The 19,995-nt window shown below is 41.0% G+C and overlaps 1 protein-coding gene across 5 annotated transcripts in view; it reads left to right on the top strand.

Annotated features, from left to right (window-relative positions):
- Positions 1–19,995, top strand: part of ift80 (intraflagellar transport 80 homolog (Chlamydomonas)) — a 38,494-nt gene that overhangs the window by 829 nt on the left and 17,670 nt on the right. Inside the window, exons 1-9 of one of the 5 annotated variants that reach the window (XM_037119458.1) lie at positions 335–373; positions 501–618; positions 835–895; positions 1,309–1,530; positions 3,832–3,942; positions 4,102–4,170; positions 7,371–7,480; positions 9,122–9,211; positions 9,292–9,429. In XM_037119458.1, coding sequence (XP_036975353.1) covers positions 859–895; positions 1,309–1,530; positions 3,832–3,942; positions 4,102–4,170; positions 7,371–7,480; positions 9,122–9,211; positions 9,292–9,429 — 777 coding nt within the window. In that variant the 5' untranslated portion in view covers positions 335–373; positions 501–618; positions 835–858. Of the gene's footprint in view, positions 1–334; positions 721–834; positions 896–1,308; positions 1,531–3,831; positions 3,943–4,101; positions 4,171–7,370; positions 7,481–9,121; positions 9,212–9,291; positions 9,430–19,995 lie in introns of those variants that run through there. The other 4 variants (XM_037119468.1, XM_037119449.1, XM_037119438.1 and 1 more) reach the window with 4 other exon arrangements.

Here is a 19,995-nt window from a genome sequence, read left to right as displayed (position 1 = left end):
AAACCTTAATCCAGTGAATGTGTAGACGAACAATGCGAAACGTAACAATACTTATTTCAATATTAGAAATCGTTTTAGATTACTGTCAGATTCAAATATTCCTACGTGTTTAAACAGTTGCTTGGTTACAGTAGGACCAAGTCCCGCCCGGAAGAAAAGTTAACATTACAGATAATATGGTGCGGTGGATCAGCTTTTAATGTTAGCGTGTTTTGATTTTAATATGTTTCATTAAATACAATCATTTAACAGATGTCATACTGTACTTTGTAAATAATTCGAAATATCCGTTTTCAGGGAAGTGAGACTTGCAAGTCTCGCGATAACTCACTTTTCAAGCTGCTCATGACCCAGATTAAATGGCTACCTAAAGGTAGCCTTTATAACATTAGCGATACGGTGCTTATTAGTAATGAATAGGCTTGCTCTTATGTGTGTTGAGTTCTTGTGCATATTTTAATGGAGTAAAAGACTAACATACATCGCTGCTTGTCACACAGCACGCTCGGAAACGAGAGAACGATGTCTGCTTCAACCAGAAAAGCCAGTTAACGTTAGCATTCAAGTAACAGACGAGACTCGGGGACATCTGAGGATTCGCGTTAGCAACAGTGGCAGGTACCGTAGCAACTGCAGACGCTTGACTTAGTCATCGTTACAGCTAACACAGCATGCCAACTGCTTCCTCGCCTTTTTGTCGGGGTAAAGTCATAGTTTGAGGTTTTGGTCGTCTACATTGTTCTATGCTGTGTGTTCGTTTGACATTAGTGTGGTATAAAAAAAGCTTTAATATGAAGTTAACTGTCATTAACAGGCAATTTCTTCTTCTTCTAGGGATCAACACAGCAAACTTCCACCATGAGACTAAAAACATCGCTGCTCCAGGAACCCAAACATATCCTTTTAATGGCTTTTTTAGCTGTCTGACCTTGTATTTATGTTTCAAATATGTATGTAATGAGATGTTCAAAACTCTGCTATTGTTAACTATTAGTTTTTATTGTGTAAGCACAAGTAGAAGTATGAGCAGATTTTTGATAAGAGGAGAAACTGAAAATAGACCAGTTTGCTATCATATAGCACTTAGAATCGCCTTCATCAACATAGAAGTACTAGTGCAATTCTTGTATTTGGCTTCTTCCAACTGCTTGACTTGACTTGACGAACTACAACTAGCCTTTGCCGACTAGAACCTGCGTTTTTCACAATACCCTGTTTATTGCAGAAGCAACCGTCTCATGTCATACAATCATTTGAAATACACAACCTCATACCTCGCCTCAATAACTTACCTTAACAGCAGATCACATAAGGAGCTTGTGAGTTGTGTTGGCTGGACCACGGCAGATGAGCTGTACTCATGCAGTGAAGACCATCAGATCCTCAGGTGGAACCTGCTCACCAGCGAGACCACTCTGGTTGTCAAATTGCCAGATGACATTTACCCCATTGACCTACACTGGTTCCCCAAAACTGTTGGTTGCAAGAAACAGAACCAGACAGAGATCTTTGTCTTGACCAGCACGGATGGCAAGTCTCTTTATTCTCTAAAAATCTGTCCAGCGGGCTCTTTCACAGCTCTGTTTCACATGTTAAAAAAAATTGAAAGTTTTCTTTAATTATTCAGTGACTAGCCACATGATGCTGATGTTATTGTTTTCAGTTATACTCTTACAAGGAAAAAGTTTAGTTAAGGATCATCAACAGTAATATTTATATGGTAACTGGGAACTAACTAACATAATAACTGTAACAGTAAGTAAGTTTTCACTGCTCTCTGGTCTGTCTCTGTTCATGTTTTCTGTCATGGCTCAAAATAATCCCCACCAGTTTGAACTGTGTTCAGTTAAACTTATCTCGCACTAAACAGAATGATCATTTCGAGAGAAGGATACTCATGTTCACAGTTTCACTTTAGGAAAATGTTTTTAGTTTCATAGTAAAGATAGAGTCTGTGCACACTCCTACTTTTCATTAGGCCTTCAGAGACAAATCACTAAAGATAGATGTCTGTTTTGCAACTGTATACTCTTGATACTAAACTTTCTCTGTGATGTGCATCTACGTGGCCTCTCATCTCTCTTCTTTGTCCTATATTACATATAAACACACAGCATATGGATGTACTGTTATGGCAGGCAATGTGTGGTCACAACACTAATGGCAGTGTAGGGTTGCATAAACACACCCACAAACTGAAGCAGCAATTTTCTCTGGCAGATCAGCGAGTAGTGAAAACTCTGTTACAATTCACTTTTGCAGCTCTCTTCTGCTTCTTGCCTTGTTACTGTCAAACAAATATCAGTATTGTCATAGTTATATGTTGAAAGACGTTTTTGTTCTTCTTTGAAAGCAAAAAAATGTGATCGTGACACAGTTTTGCTCTTTGAAACCTTGGTGTGCAATGAAGGATTTTGGCACAGCTGTTTTCAAATCTGGATTCAGTACAGAGCCTTTTCTAAGAGATCTGTATGATATAGTTGAAAAGAGAGCAGTCCAACAGCCAGGGCTTTAATGGATGGGAGGACTCTATATTAATGTTCTGGCTTTTCCTAACCTTATTTGATTAGTCTGCCTGCCTTTCCCATGCCAGCATATTTATTTTGTTTTGTGTCTATTCCATATGCAGTTTGATCTTTTCCCAGTTAAAAATATAGTATGAAATAAAGGTTTTTGTGCAATATTATATGTTACATTTTACAATATTAGCTAAATGTTTAACATTCACTTGATAAACATACTTCGTTGCCTGATATTTCCCCATGGCTAAACATAATTGGATAGCATCAGTGCATCATTTTCCATTCTACCAGAGAGGGTATAGTGTGGAATGGAAGTAGACTTTACTCAAAGAAGACTAAATTAAGCATGAAGGATATCGCTGGGCCTTCTGTTTGGAACAACAGTCTGTCAGTCTCTTTCTCTTTTTACCCTGTGGAACTACGATGTGGCATCATAATAAATTTCACACAAGCGCATCATCTAGCCGTATATCAATAGAAGTAAAATGGCAAAGTCTTAGTATGTTGTCTTGATAAGATATCATAAAAACCACCTGCCTGATAACAAAAAAAGCAAACAAACAAATCGCCAGACAAAAGCATCACGCACACAATGTTTGGCTGCACAGATAAGGGCTGCTGATGTGAGAGCACATGTATTATTAATTATATTTTTAAATGTATGTTTCTTCAGCGCAGCTTTACATGTCTTACACTCACTACCTGCTGCACAGAAGTGGATGTTTCGTTGGGATGTCCAAATTTAGAAATGGGAGAGAGCAGCAGCATGCTGATTTGCAGTTTTAGGCCACCAGAAATTACATAGAACATTCAGAATTTTTTAATACACACTGCCACAAAGTATATGTTAGGCAAGCGTCTTCAATAACTGTCTCCATGCCTGATCACCCTTCGTGTCTTGCAAATAGAAAATTGCAGCCAGCCAAACCCCTTAGTTGTACTCATCCGCTTTATGCTGTAAGTTTGTAATTTAGTTGGGAGGAGAAAATATAACATTGTTGCTAATTGTGTGTCAGACAGTCATTAAAGGTTTATTCATAGTGCTGGATTGTAACATCTTTTTAGCTTGATAATATTTTCTCTTCACTGGTGTTCTGGAATGGCCATTAAAAAATGTTAAGCACATTTGCCTCACGCAGATACCTTTATCATTCAGACTTATAAAACCATGATCTCTATATTCTTTCTTGCTTGAAACGGCAAAGCAGACAGTAATGTTTCTGAATTACAGACTGTGAAACATCCACACCAACCAAGGCCTAGATGGTGGAAATTGCCACACAGTAAGCCTATTTTGGTCTCTTTACAGGAAAGTTCCACCTGGTTTCTAAAACAGGGCGCATTGAGAAGAATGTTGAAGCACACAAAGGAGCTGTTTTGGCTGGAAGATGGAACTATGATGGGACTGCTCTTATCACAGGTAAAGATGACAGGAGCATATATAGTTTGATTTTCATCTAACAAATGCTAGTTTAAGCTGCCTGCTGTAAATTTTTATTTAAGATTAGGATTTTGTGGATTTAGTCTTGCAAATCTTTATATTCTTAAAATCCATTTAATCTGTTTACGACGTATTTAGCTGGAGAAGATGGGCAGATCAAGATCTGGTCAAAAAGTGGGATGCTGCGCTCAACACTGGCCAGCCAAGGTAAGGCTGAAACACCCCTGCTTTATTAAACTGAGTTTTAGCGTCACGTGTAGTGCTTGTGTGTAACAGCTATCCATGTTTTCTATATGATCACAGAACCAAAAATTATCAACCAAAGCACAGTACATGCAGTTGTGATATAATAACAATAATTGCTGCTGATGCCTGTTTCTTTGCTATATATATATATATATATATATATATATATATGGCATACAAAAATAGTAATTTATAAGAGATCAGTTTTTAAACTGCAGCAGCTGTGATTTTTAATGATAGAGGTGAAAGTTGTGGGTCAATGATTTCACTACATGAAGGGACGTCTGTAGCCAGAAAATTGAATCAGCTGTAGCTAAGGAACAATAATTCTGTGAGTTGAGTCTGTGAGAAATGAAACTTTTTCCAGTTTGATCCATTTAATGTTTTCTCTGCACGCCAGTGTGTGTGCTCTATTTACACGCAGCCAAATATGATTTCCCAGTGAAACATACATAACACTGTATTTAATGTAAAAAAGGTGTTTTTGTGATATTATGAAAAAGGAGCAAAATGGTGAGTCTTTCTGTAGGAGGGCATCACATCTTCATATAGATAGTAACAGCTGGTACATTGTTCACACTCTCGTCTGCTGTTTTAAATGATCAAGTAATCCATTGTGATACAAAATAAGTAAATTGTGACCAACTGGAGATGATTACATGAACCACAGTAATGACCTGAACCCTCAGTGTGTGTGCACGCATCTATACAATAAGGCTTAGAACTGTACAGGCAAGGTGGCTTTTGTCCAGGCCACCCTATATATAAATCTCGATTAATTTAATTTTAATTCCGGTATGAGAAAGAGCCAACCTATGTTTTTGACTTATACAGTTTAAAGCAGGTGGCATCCTGCAAAAGCCACCTGCAGCGAGTCACTAACCAACAAGTTATGGGCTTTTAGTTCACACAATACAATATGACACACACACACACACACACACACACACACACACACACACACACACACACACGTATAGTACATAGTATAGTACTTGTTGTTTTTGAACCTTCTGGCTCAAATAATCCCTCTTGTGAAGGAAAAAATGTGACAGAACCAAAAACCACAAGAAGCAGAAACCAGATGAAAAAGACCAGACACAGAATATTGATATCATTCATGTGTATCAAAAAATCCTTCTCCTCCTCCTAGTGCTATGACACACAAGTTCACCTCCTCATCTGGCTCCTGTTTGACACCAGGCTTAGAACAATGCCCCCCTCGAAGCTGGGGCTTGACGGTCCATTCTTACACAGGGTGCCAGATGGTGCCATAATTTGCCACACCTTACATGTTGTTTGATTTTATTCTTCAGACTTTTATCCTACATTTTGTGTTAATATTTATGATTCCTTTATGAAAAGTGTGTGTGTGGTTGTTCCATTGGTGAGCATGTACCTCACGTCCACATTTCATTGCTGGCACGCACCGCTGAACGATCTGCAAGATTTCCTTCTGTGTTGAAACTGCCTTTTTACTCAAGCCAAGTAATTTAGAATGACAATCAAAAAGGAAATGTCTTTTTTTCTCTCTTTCTGTGGCTCTGTGATTGTGTGAACATTTGTGTGGTGTGTGTATGGGTTTGGGCTTATTAGGGTGTAATTGTGCTCAATACAACTAAAAGCAGAATCTCTCTTCCAGTTCTATGTCTTTTTTCTTAAAAGAACCATAAAGTTTCAAAGCTTTATAGAAATAGCGTTTTATTAAAAGCTATAAAAAAAAGACTCCTAATGATACATTTCGCTATCCAGCATTCACATTACAGATGTATTACTTATTAATTGATTCATCGTGCTGTTTGACTTATTAAATGTTTCTTCTCAGTCGTGGGACAGAAAAAAAGATGGAGGGATGGATGAGAGTTGGCTTCTGGGGAAATGGATGGCACACTCCTGCTGAATAACGGGTGCTGTGGAAAACCTGGCAGAATAACAGCAATTCAGCCCCAGTATGGAGGAACATTTTTCCTACGCTGGCTGTTTGGAGAATGAGCTGCTGGGTGGTGGACTGCTCACCAGACCTACAGATTTGTGGAACACCTGGATATGGTGGCTTTGCCGCAGATACACACCACCCTTGACATGGCACTCAGATCATTGCAGGTGTTGCTTCTCTTCAGAGCCAGCGACTCCACACACACACTTCACAGCAGCCCGCGGTTCTTCGTGTGTACTATGACCCATTTTAAAAGAGAGAGAGCTCTAGGAAGAGGTTGGAAGTGAGTGAGCGAGAGGGAGGAACTTGTCTCAACCCCTCTCATCGCCTTTGTCAGATTTAGATCATGTGACCAGTTGGCATTTGTGAGAAACCACATGCACCTGGAGTGGGGTTAAATGTCAGGCCCTCTCCTCTCCACACGCGCGTAGCCACAAACCCAACTCATACATACACATTTTCCCTCACACGTGTGTGCACGAAAGTACACACACACACACACACACACACACACACACACTTACGTGCTTATGCTGTAGAGGTTAGGCAGGTTTTCTCAGCTGGTGTGCCTGCAAGCTAAGTGCTGTTCCATAGGCTGAATGAGGTGAGATCTCTGTGGAAATATGAAACCTTCTAAGAGGAGGAATTAGCACTGCTGTATCCTGGACCCATTGTTCAAACTAACCCCCAGTTTGTCAAGGGGAGAGAGAAATCAATGCACACACAATATTAATTCACATTTTTTTGAATACACATCAGAACTATCTCAGAAGTCGTCCTTTGAAAATGTTTGGAAAAAGACAGACACTTAAAGATACTTTGTAGGTGAACAGATCAGCTGTCTAACATGCTAACTTCAGCCAGTCAGATCAACAGTAGGAGAGTGCTACCATCAGCACCTGCTTTTATTTCAATTAAGAAATCCTCTTCAGATCCAATGTGACTGATGCTATTGCAGCATCTACACTAACCTCTCTAGGAGCCACCATTGTTATTTTCGTACGAACAGTGGCTTCTGTCACTGGTCATGACGATTAAAACCAGACCCAAAGCAGCCAGTAGTTCCTCATAGGAATAGAAGTCCAAACTGCTGTGGTTCAAACACAAGCACATAGGTTAAAGCCTGCCAGAATGGATTCCTAAGATCAAACGGTCACGTGATCTTGCGACTTCATCTGCCTTGGATATCATAGTCTGTGTACCTGTGTTTCTCCATATCTTCCAGGGTCTCCTGTGTATTCTGTAGCCTGGGGTCCAGACTCGGACAGAATCCTCTACACATCAGGAAGACAGCTAGTCGTCAAACCTCTGCAGCCCAGCGCCAAAGTTATACAGGTACACTAACTCTATTCTTAAGTTTTTCAAATTCTAAGATTCAAATATCTTCAAGTTTGTAAATGTTACGTGGTAAGTAGTGACTCAAAAGTTATGTTAGTTAGCATAAAATCAATCAAAAAACTGACACAACACAATTCAAATGGGGCATACCGTTTTTATGGACTATACAGACTCAGAAATCATAAATGGGGAAAGGGGAAAAAAGTTAGATTTTTTTTTTTCTGTTTCCTCAATCACTTCTCAGTCATATGACCCATTAGCTCCTGATTATTTCTACTGATTGCTATTACTTCACTGGTTACATTTACTTTTAGAATTATAACTCATTTATATGTTATTGCATAAACTATATTCAATTTTAACTGAATTCAATTTTAAGGTTACAACTAATGCTGATGACCTTTTACAGTTTAATAAATGGTTTATGAAGCATTTCATTGTTTGTTTACTGTGAACATACTATTCACTAAAATTTAAATGTAAACTATACATTTAGTATTTATTAATGATGGTTGTTAAAAAATGTTGCCTCTGTTATTTTTCTCAAAATGTTTTTGGTGTAGTAATTGCTTTAAATTGTTATGAAAGATGGGGCAAATCAAGCAACTTATTCAGAAGTTAGTGAGGGCCTTATTACATGAAAATACTTAAATAAACACTTAATATAAGTCAATTATTTCACTAAAATTTGACAGTGATACAATAGTAAGTAACCCCAAAGTTTTGCTTAGTGTTAAAACTTTTTTGACTAAGGTTGTGGCTTCTCTTGCCACAGTCATTATCTACTTTGCCACCTTTATAGTTTCTAATGGGCAGTTTATTTTCTGTTGCAGATATCTTTGTGTATTAGTTTTTATCTTGAATATGAATTTTGCCCATAATTTTATGTGACATCCCTAAGCACTTCACCTTCTTCATTCAGGTCTTTGGATATTAAACTTAAGGGCGATTGATTTGCATCTCTAGAAATAAAAGGAATAAAAATGCCTTAGATCTGTATTTAAGTGCTTCTGCATTAAGAAAGCGCAGCACTGAGGACCTTGCTCACCAGTGAGTATTTTTCTTGTCCATGTATACATTTGTTTATTATTCTTCTTGAAGCCGAAAAGCGCCTGGGACCTTGGATAAACACTGGAGGGTTTAATGTGCGACTTCTCAACCCTTTGCTCTCTCTCTTCTGTTACCACGCACATGCATGAGCAGGCACAAGCACACACACACACACACACACCTAACTTCATCACCTCTCCTCCAGACTCACTGGAGACCAACGCAGTGATGCCGTTGAACCTGTGTGGGCTCCATCTGAATGGGTCAATGTGCATCAGCCACACAGGGTTAAACATGGTTTGGACACTGCCTGGCTTGAGTGTCTTGAGGTTATGACAAATGCAGGCTTTCTGACAGGAAACATTTTATACACCCATAACAGTGTGAGACACCAAGAACACATGTCACTGTCTCTGGAGTGAATCCTGCTCATTTTTTTCATTTTTTTTTTTTTTTTGGGGGACTCTGTATTTTTTAAAGAGCCCTCCCATTTCTCTTCAGCTAAAGGACGAAGTTGAATATGGATGGCATCATTCTGTTGTGTTGACCTGAAATTGTCCTTTCCCTTGTCCCTCTGTCTCTCTCTAGTGGAAGGCTCATGACGGGGTTGTTCTGAAGGTTGACTGGAATTCAGTGAATGACCTTATACTGTCAGGTGGAGAAGACTGTAAATATAAGGTGGGCAGTGTGCACTCTTAGATGTCTTGGGAGCGTGTAGAGTCCTTTTTTACCTTTCAAGCCATGTCCTCCCTCAACAGGTATGGGACAGCTTTGGCCGTCTGCTTTACTCCTCCTTGTCTCATGACTACCCGGTCACCTCTTTGTCCTGGGCACCAGATGGAGAGGTGTTTTCTGTGGGCTCCTTCAACACCCTGCGTCTCTGTGACAAGACTGGAGTAAGCAACACCTTTTCACACTCCATCGGTACCCTATATTTGAATTGTTGCATCACATGGTGACTCTCTGAATACAATTTGAAGTTATTCTATCACCACAATGGGATGTTGGCACTGACCAATAAAAATATTGTTCAGCCAGATGTTAGATATCTGGCACCTTTACTTGAAGCTGAACGTGGAAGTCTTTTGCCACATCAGCTGACAGTCAGACAATCCAAACACAAATAATGCTTTGCACTTACAGCCAGACACTCCATTGATTTTTGATTGAACAATATCAGCAAAATCTTATAAAAACTGTGTTACCAATCTGGTTGGATAGCAAGTCATAAAATAAAAAGTATTTCTGATTGTACCTCTACCTTACTCCATGTTTGAGGTAATTCTCTGAAAAATGTCTTGTGGGTGTACAAATTTTCATTTTCACCGAAAAATATTGGGGTCTGCACCAAACAAACATGTTTTCTTACACTGGAGGACAAAATTTGTCATCCCCTGCATCTCTGCAGCACTGCAGTGATTAGCTGATATGCTGTTTTGTCATGATAATTTTTTTTTTCGAATGATTTCCGCTTCTACGATTTGATTATTGCACTTGACCATGTTGCAGGTTTGATCCTTAGTGGTCAGTCATGTCCTTTTCCTTGAAATGTACAGTGTCTATGTTATACTGTCAGCTTTTCCAGTCTGGTATGGTTTGTATTATGAGTCTCACTACAGGCCTCATGCTTTCTATACATCGTTCATCTCTGTAAACCACATTAGGCTGCATGCCACATGTTCTTGTTACCTGGTGCTGATGGTAACTGGAGTTGTAATGAGAGGGGAAATGAGAGAATGATGGATGGTAATTGTTGTTTTATTATTGCTGAACGTTTGGCCAGGAACAATATTACTAGTTCCCCGCTCTGCCCTTGTGGGATGTTTAGGGCTTCTTCGAGTTTACTCAGAGATGTCAGTGTATTGCTGTCTCAGACCTGTTGTAATGAAAACAAACAGCCAGGGCTGGGTTTTTGTGTGCTGATCACCAGGCATTTCATGCTCCATTTTGATTTAATTAGGATCAAATGGCTTTTTTTTTTTTTTTTTTTTTTTTTCCTGGAGCACTAAAGCAAATGGGCTGGAGAGAGGCCTGAGCCAACACACATGTCTTCTCCAGAGGGTTAAGGTGTGTGTTTGTATGCATTTTGGAGAGGTTACATTAATATAATTTGTATTGTATGAACGTCTGAAGGAAGTTTAGGGAAATCCCTTATTCTCTGCCGTTACCTTTGGTTATGTGAACCATGGAGTTTGGTAGTTTTTGGGAAAATCGCCAGATTATAGCTGTGAGCTGATGAAATCATTCACATGAGGCCAGCTTGTATCCATTTACTTAGTGTAAACAAAAATAGAAATTATTGAGCTATTAAAATTATAACAGGCAGAACTGAGTACAACTCACTCTGTTATTTTTTTGTAATGACCCGATTCACCTTATGTCCTCCCGTTATGTGTTTGTTTACGTGGTTGGTTTGCTCCATTGTTTCGTCATTGCACCACTTGCTTTGCTGTGGTGTGTGTCTTGGTTAAGGCAGTGTGATGATGATGATAATTATGATGATTATGGTTCTGCCATGCTCTAACTGGAGGAAGGGTATGCTTGCCTTCTCCTCCCTAAGCCCCTCAGAGACAGTGTGTACTGTAGCATGGCGTGGGAGGCTTACTCAAGAAGAGGATGGGGGGGTTAAAAGGAGAGAAAACAAGTTTAGAAAAAGAAAATCCCCCTCAAAGGTCACTCCATCTGAGTTGCATTCTGTGTGTGAATTCAGGACACTCAAGCATCAAGTTTGAGAAAGTTCTGTTTGCATTCACATGCACAATGCATAATAACTGTAATCTCACCGAGCATGTGAGGCTACTACAAACACAGAAACCCATAACCAATAACAAGCTATACCTGTGTTGTTGCTGTGGTTTGTTTGCCCTGCAGTAAGGGTTAAGGAGCGCGAAGAGTCTTTTCACTTACTAGCGTGACTAATGGGAAGGAGTTTCATTCTGTATCTGCTACAATGAAACCTTGCACTTTAACGTATTGCTGCTGGCTCAGCAGGATCAGCCCCGTGCATTTAACCCCTTCACCCCCCGTACAGCTCAGCTCTCCTCTCGCCTTAAACTCTCAACTCTCTCCTGCTCTTTTCCCTTTTCCTCCTGCATTTTCTCCCTCCTCACACCACAGGGCAGATGTAGCGTGTTACCCCCCCCCCCCCATTATCACCATGCAGGGAGGGGGAACGCACACACACGCGTACAAAGTTAACTTCTTTTAGGCTAAAGTACTGGGAAAGACTAGTCGTGTAGTCCCAGCAAGCCACCCCATGGACTGAACACAAAGTTTGTTTTTCCATAAAGCATCGGTATGTAGTTATTATTGAATACATTATTGAATTATTAATACACATTAACTTATTTCAGTTGCATTTTTGTTGTTTTTGGAGTTCTTGTGTGTACAGTACATTTTCTCTCCACAGGAGCTTTAACAGGACACAAGGCACAAAGAGGTTCACTGTCCCTTTTACAAGATTTGGGAGAGACAATAAGTCAGTGTCTGTCTGTGTGCCTGCCATGGTATATGCATGTGCCCACATGCCTGTGTGTGTCTGTGTGTGTGCGTGTGTGTGTGCAACCATTGCCGTGCAAATGTGCCTGCGAGACAGCAGTCTATTTACGAGGCGCTGCAGCTGGTGTCTAGCGTCTGGACCCTGTCACGATCCCTGACACTGTCACTGGCTAACAAGTAGGACTCATTGTGCCAGGCGAGCACCCTCTCGCTTCTATTTCTCCGCCTCCCCCTCTCGCCTCCCCTTTTTCTTCCCTGTGCTTGTTTTTTTCTCTCTGCACTGTACACCCATGCTCACATACATAAATGTAATAGTTGCTTGGTTTTGCTTTTCTAATTTCTGCTCAATGTTTGATTTCTTTTTCCTCTTTTAAATCGTTCATGGGTTAGAATTCATGTTTTTTATGTTACTTAAGTTCTGCAGATTTTCTTTGGTGAGTGTTTAAAAAACTTAATGATAAATGAAGAGAAAATATTCTTAAAGGACAGACAGACATAGTCCCAGGAGCAGATAGGAGTACAGTGTTTTGTTTGCCTGGGTCCAGACTTTTAAATCCATCCGCTCCATTTGGCATAGCGACATAAAGCTGCGGTTTCTCATCTGAAAAGCAGACTATCCAATGAGCGCCACGGGGGGAATAAGATTCAGCCAATCAGCACCACAGGCAGCTCAAACTCCGTTGTCAAGCTGCTGTCAAGCATTTTATAAGATGTGTGCCAGAACGAAGAAGTGATAACAACAATGGCGGCCGCAATTGACAAGATGGATGGTGCTGTTTCATAGATGCCATGTCTTCTCAATATTGACCAAAGTGTAGTTTGTATTGCTCACTCTGCTCCACACTTAATACCCGGCAAAACCAGTATGTTGGCATGGCTACACATCGGTGTAAGATGACGTTACATCTAGGTAGATGTATTGGTTTCTTTAAATGGTTATTGAATTTTGGGCCTCCCACCCCCACAGAAATCAGTTGGTTAAAGCTGTCAGGCAGGTGTTTTGTTCAAGGTCACATAAACATGGCTGAATCTTGTAATCAAGAAAACATCCCCCGGTTAAAATAATTGATGCCTCCACTGCACCTTGCTGAATCAACTCACATTATGATTTGGAAAGAGTTGAGCCTTTTGCCAGTCTGGCCTCATTTAAATGAATGAATGATGATGTTGGCCTGTGACCCAGCCTTCACTGAACTTAATGATCACTACTGCCCTCCCTTACCTTTAACTGAGGTCTACTGAAGATGTGACCCTGCTACGATCCACGTTCCTGTTGCTCTCCTACTGATAAGCCGATGTTTCTCTTTTATTTCCCTCTCTTCCTCCCCAGCTTTATGTTATATGTTTAACCACAGGCAACCTGATTCAGATCATCAGATCACTTTAATGTTAGCCTCAGGTTCTTGAACAAAATCCTTGTAATTTGTTCTTCCCAGTCGTCCTTCCACAGTGTCATAACAGCTATCACCCTCGCACAGTTTTGGGAGATGACTACTCATAAATCATGTATCAAAGTTACAGCACATAATGAGAGCATTGTTTAAAACTTATGTTAGTAAAGAGTAAAACCACTGGTATCTACTTGTGGATGCTGCCTGTTAGTTCATACAATCATAACAATCAATGATTTATTATCACTAGCTGTGATTTGCTGCAAGCCCCACTGTCTTTGAAAAGCCCTCCTTATTCCCTTATCTGTCTATCCATCTTGAGTACTTTGTGCCAGTACATTGCTCTAAAAGTTATTCTGTATGAACTAAAGTGGGAGATAGAGCAGCTTCAGTTTTTTCCCCTCTTTATCTGTGAGATACAAGCACACTTTCCTTTTTAAAGAGGGAATTCTCCTGTTTTGAGGATAAGTGTAAATCTCTCTCTATCTTTCCTCCTGTTTGCTGCTCATGCCTCCCTCCTCCCTCCACCCTGTGTCAGGGTGTGTTGGACTACCTCGTGCTTATCAGTGCTTCCCCCCCGCTTGGCTCCCTTTCCCTCCTGGGCCCTCTTTACCTCCCCTTTTTTCTGGGTGAATCCGGGGGGGTCCCCTTAGGCTCTTTGTGAGCCTTGCTCAGCATTGCCACTCTGGGAATGGGTCCATGTCCAGCTGGAATCACCATTGCCTCTCTTTCTCCTCATTTCCCTCTATAACATGCAGCCTCATTCTCTATAGGATCTTTGTCTGCCATCCTTATAGCTGCCAACCATTATTTTCTCTCAGAGAGTCTATCACTCTTGACTGTCGGTTAGTCTGCCAGTCTTCTTGTGGTCTTTTTTTAAAAAACTCTTTTATGAGAGGTAGACTCTTATTCTCTATGACATGCCACCCTCTCCCTAATTGCCAGACTTCAGGCTTCCCTGGATCCCTCCAGCAGTTTCCCCCTCTCTATCACTGGGGAGCATATACCTGAGCCTGCGCTGGCAGTTTGCTGCCAACCACTGGCCGGCCAACATCTGGAAATTGCCGTTGCTGGAAGAGAATAAAACAGCCCAGAGTTCTGGTCCTGATCGTGAACCACTGTTAGTGGAGCATGAAAAGGCAAAAGAAACCACTGTAGATTTATTAGACTGCAAGCCTTTATCTGCTTTCATCACGAGAAGGGGACTTTTACATTCAGTGTGGTTCAGATGGCGAAAAATGTCACTGCAAAAGAAGGGAAAGGCAGCAGAGGTAGGAGAGATGGACTCACGCACGCACGCACACACACACACACACACACAAACACAGTGGATAGTGGGTGGAAAAACAGCAGAGGGGAAAAGAAGATGAAAAGTAAGTCAAAGTGAAATTATTGGCATGAGTCTGACTAAGAAGGAGCATGTGCACATGAGAAAAGATGGTGACCGAGTGTTTGAAAAAAGAGGAGTGAGTTTGAGAGTATGAGTGTGTCAGAGAGAGAGAGAGCAAGAGCGAGGGAGCATTGTCAAACAAAGAGAGTCCTGAGTCAGCACCAGAGCAGTTTTCTCCCCAGGCAACTGGGCAGGGCTTCTCTCTCTCTCTGTCTCTCTCTGTCTCTCTCTCTCTCTCTCTCTCTCTCTCTCTCTGTTCTCTCTTGCTGTCGTAAGCCCGCTCCCTCCGTACACTGTGAACTAGTGGTAGAAAGAGACCACAAATTCTGAAAAAGGGCAACTGGGGTCTATATCGCCCTTCAAAGCTCTCCTCCTCTACCGTTTACGCTCCCATTTTCACAGGAATAACTTTACCAGTTTGTTTTAATCTCATTTTGATGAGGTTACCAGGCACATTGAAGACCCAGTTTAGAGCGTGTGAGATGCAGGATTTACATGTAGAGTTAATCTATCATCCCGAGGAGCTCATTAGTTTCACTACCAAAAAGCAAGGATAATGGTTTCTCCTTTGTATTCCAGGTCCTTTGTGCCGAACAGGCTTTGGTTCTCTGTGTTGCTGAACTTATTCTGGCACACTCTGTGGAACAGTGTATACTAAGGTCGTTCTTGCAGATGATTGACCCCAATTTTTTAGTGCGAGCACGTGTGTGTGTGTGTGTGTGTGTGTGCACGTGTGTGTGTGTTTGTGTGCGAGCGCGTGTGTGTGTGAGAGAGAGAGACAGACGGACAGAAAAAGAGAGACAGAGAAGCCGGTGCTTGTGTGCATAAAGTTGGTTAGAGTAAAAGGCACTTGTTGACATGGTAATACTTTTACACCTCTCCAGAGTTCGGCTAAAGGCTTGCCTTGTTGGAAACCAAAAAGGAGGGGAGCACGAAAAAGAGTTGAGAAAAGAGAGCAGTTGGGGTGGGGGGCGGGGTAGTGTGGAACTGTCCAATATATCCTGTAAAGTTGGCCTAGGCAGTGAGGCTTGGAGGATTGGTCTCCATAAAAGACGGTGGTTTCTCCTTCCCTCAAGTCTCTCTTTCTCTCTCTCTCTCTCTCGCTCTCTGTCTCTCTCTGTCTCTCTCTCTCTCTCGCTCTCTGTCTCTTGCTGTGGCTCGTGCTCTTTCTCTCTCTTTCTCTCGCTCTGCTCTTGTCCCTCTCTTTTTTTTTCCTTTACTTCTCCACCCCTCCATCCTTCCCTCCCCCCACGACTGGAGTAGCGTATGACAGTGAGACAGTGCCCTGCCAGCCCCTCTGGCAGAGTCATCATTCTTAGCAGCACTAAATCACTACCTCCACTAGCTAGACAAACATGTCACACTAGCAGAGAGAAAGGAGCAGAAAGAGGGATAAAACTGTAGAAGGAGCACGGGTGATACTGAGTGATGAAGGGAGCAAATAAAGGGCTTCAGTGGTGCACACAAATAAGCGAAAGCAGAGCATGTGTGTAACTGGGGTATCACTTCAAGCTTAACTGCCAACCTAGAGTTCATTAATGGTTGTTATTGAGGACTAGGGCCGGGCTAGAGGCAGTGGACCATGGTCCAGAAAAGGATGATTTGAAAGGGTTTAATTTTGGCTTCACCCTAGTGTTCCTCCTCCTTCATCAGACATCAGAATGGTGCTAGGCTTTGACATTGACTAATTTATTGACTGGCTCCTTTATTCTATATAATTTGTGCCTCATTTGTAGGGCTGCACAGTTAATCAAAACATTATTGAAATTGCAGTACCATACAGAAAAAGTGAAATATCTGAATGTTAGAAGCCGCAATTTTTTGATAAACGTAAAATGTGAGGCTAACGTTAGCTAGCATGCTAATGTTGATAGATGAATTTTAAAAGCTCACCTCCAGCTCTTGCTGAAAACATTTTGCTGCATTGACGATTTTCCCCACTCATCCAGACTTGTTTACCGCCTGCTTTTGTTTTTCTCTTTCTGCCGTGTGTTATTACAGCAAGTTGTTGCACCAGGCTAATCTCTATTTTCTGGATGTTATTCTATGTCTGCCTCTCCAAAAGATAATGTGAGATGATACATTGCTGCCTCTGGTAGGATAACCCTATTTGTAATGTGTGATGTGCCAGTATTTTAAAATATTTTAGATATTTTAGATATATAAAATATTCTAGGATTAGCAAGAAGCTGTCTATGGAGTTACTTCTGACTTGCACTTCCTAAGGTCCCCAGCAACGCACCTGCCTTGTATGAAGTAGATCAAGTGAACAGTTTTCGGGATATTCGAAGCACAGACAGACAGGCGGACTCCTTGCTTCATAGTTGGGTAGACCTAGCCAAGATATAAGCATGAAATTTAGAGCTGTTATCAACAGGTATTACATAACCCATTGAGGAGCAGTTTAGAGGCACACTTGTCAGTGTCTTCCAAAATAAACTCTTTGCGTCTGTAGGGATCCCATCGAACGTTGTCTCGGCTCATTGACTAAAATTGTCAAACCCTTCAGCCTGTGTGGATGCCATTAGATGAACTAAGTGATTCAGGGTATTCAAGATCAGCCATCAGGTCCACTTGAGGGCTTATGTGTTTGTAGGATGCCAAAACACAGCCAAATACTGAATTTACCTGTGTGTGTGTGTCTGTGTGTATGTGTGTGGGTGTGTGGGTGCATGTATGTGTGTGTTTGCAAGTGCATGTGTGCATAGTTGGTGCTAATAGAATTCTGCTGTCCAGCTCACAGCTGTGTCCTGCTGATGAGTCCCAGGAGGCCTCAGCATATGTCTATGGTTACTATGTTGAGGCTCCAGCATGAAACCATGTGTAGATCATTACTCTCTCTCTCTCTCTCTCTCTCTCTCTCTCAATATCTTCCAGTTTTTCTTTCACCCCCCTCACTCACCCGCCCCTCTCTCCCATTTCCCCTTGCCTCTGCCAAAGCTCCAACTTGTGCCACTCTACACTCGTCCCAGGCTCGGCCTCTGTATCTCTTTAGCTGAGCCAAGTGGGTATTTCAATACAGAGATTTGCAGAGCTCCTCTTGCTGGCCTATGTTTAGAAATGGGCTTATATGATAGCTATAGTTATTGTGTGTTATTGCCGAGTCAGGGAATGGAAATGGTTTATTGTGCAGCAGGCAGAGAAAACACTGTGAGTGCTGGTAAGTTCACTTAGTGTATAATGGGTACTTCAACAGTTGGAAATGTGCTGTGTTAGAGGCCATAACTCTATAATACTAAAAAGAAATGAGATTCCATTTCATTGTTATCTTACACTAAACATTATGCAGTATTTTTACACACACATTTGTGCAGACGCACACAGTTCCTTTGGACAACAGGGAGACTGAGATGATGACTTTGTGGGAATAAAACCCACAAAGTACACAAATGTGTACTGTGTCTGGGGACATTCTGGTGAAGTCAAGGAGTTATTTCGTTTGACTTGTGCCTCTGACAGTGGTTCAGAAAAAAAACTCACGAACGAACAACAAATAATACAGAGATTGGTTGAATTTTCTGTAATTTTTCAAATCAAACTAAATCAATTTTATTTATATATCCCAAAATCACAATCACATTACCTCAGTGGACCTTACATCTGTACAGTGAACAACATCCTCTGTCTTTAGACCCTCAATTTGAGTGAGGAAAAACTTTCCATGTTAATGGAAAAAAAAACGTTTTGAATTTTTCTTTGCAAAAATTAGCAAATTTATTTTGATAAATCAGGTAAATGAAAATGAGACCATCTATTGTCATGATGGAGTTATAGTTTAAGTCATTTTTTAAGCAAAAATGTCAAATATTTGCTGGTTCCAGCAACTTAAATCCAACTGATTTGACATGAAAATAATTGGCAGATTAACTGATAATAAGAAGAATCATTAATAGTAACCTTAATGGCAAGTGCAGCTCACAATAAATGTTTTGTATAGAGTTGCATTTAGACCTGAAGCTTGTATCATGGTGTTCAACACCTCCCAGGTGATATGTGAGTGTTGACTGTGTGTGTGTGTGTGTGTGTGTGTGTGTGTGTGTGTGTGCGTGTGTGTGTGTGCGTGTGTGTGTATATCTGTGTGTATATCTGTGTGTGAAGCTGAGACTACACTGTGTCATGGAACATTTGAAAGCAGCTCGTTTACAGGCTGGAGACCTCATTTGCTTTGATAGTATGTAACCTGATACAGCTGAGTCAGCTTTATTACAAAGTACATTGCATTAGATGCTCCTCATTTTCCTCCCAAAAGAGCATGTTGATAATTTACCTTGGCAGTTGTCTGTGAAAAAAGAAAAATGATTTATCATCAAGTACTTCCAATACATAGGTGGTTGGCAGTTGAGAAACAATGTAAATCCATGGTTGAATGTAGAATTCATTAACAGGTAGTTTACTTTATTGTAACATCTTCATCTCTAGGAAAGGTGTTGTGATTTGGATCATGTAGTCCCTTCTAGGGGCCCGTTCTCAGCCACACATAGGTCTGACCTATCCTGGACTTGGGCCCAGCTTGTCCTTATCCTAATAGTAACCCCATCCCCCATGGAGGGGTCAGTGCAAGCTGACATTTACAAGGCCTCCTAATCTCCTGAGAGATTGATGAACCCTCATCCAAAACCACCTCCTATTTCCTCAAAACAAACATCTTGTTTTCAGTTTCACTCTCAAACACTTCTCACAGAGACAAACTTTTGTTTTGAAGAGTAGATTTGTTGCAGCATTTTCATACATGTGATGTGTATGTATGTATGTATGTATATATGTATGTCTCTTCATGGCTAGATGCTTGCCTGTATATGTCCAGTGTCCAATACACTCGGACACGCGTGTTGTGTTTATTATGTGCAGGGAGTTACACTCTGTACCTGCACTGCCAGGTCCTGTCCTGCACACAGACACACAGGCAAACTGAAGCCAGCTGGCTTTGCAGCGAGTCTGCCATCTGTTCTGATTTATGTAAGACTGTTAACCCTGGACTAGGTTGGCCCCCACTATCCCACTAGCATAGTGATAAACTAATAGAGAAGGGGCTTTTTGTGGTTGTATTTGTTATGTAATCAGGAGATTAACAAATACTTTTACTACTTTGAGTGAATTTAGCATTTTTTGCTTAAAACTGCTCTTAACTAACAGTGATGACACATACAGACAGTGTTGAAAGTACACTAACGTCATACTTGAGT

Source organism: Acanthopagrus latus, chromosome 2 (assembly GCF_904848185.1).
Source record: "Acanthopagrus latus isolate v.2019 chromosome 2, fAcaLat1.1, whole genome shotgun sequence".
Lineage (NCBI taxonomy): Eukaryota > Metazoa > Chordata > Actinopteri > Spariformes > Sparidae > Acanthopagrus > Acanthopagrus latus.
Note: the sequence above shows the minus strand (reverse complement) of the source record. Positions and strands in the feature narration are given on the sequence as shown.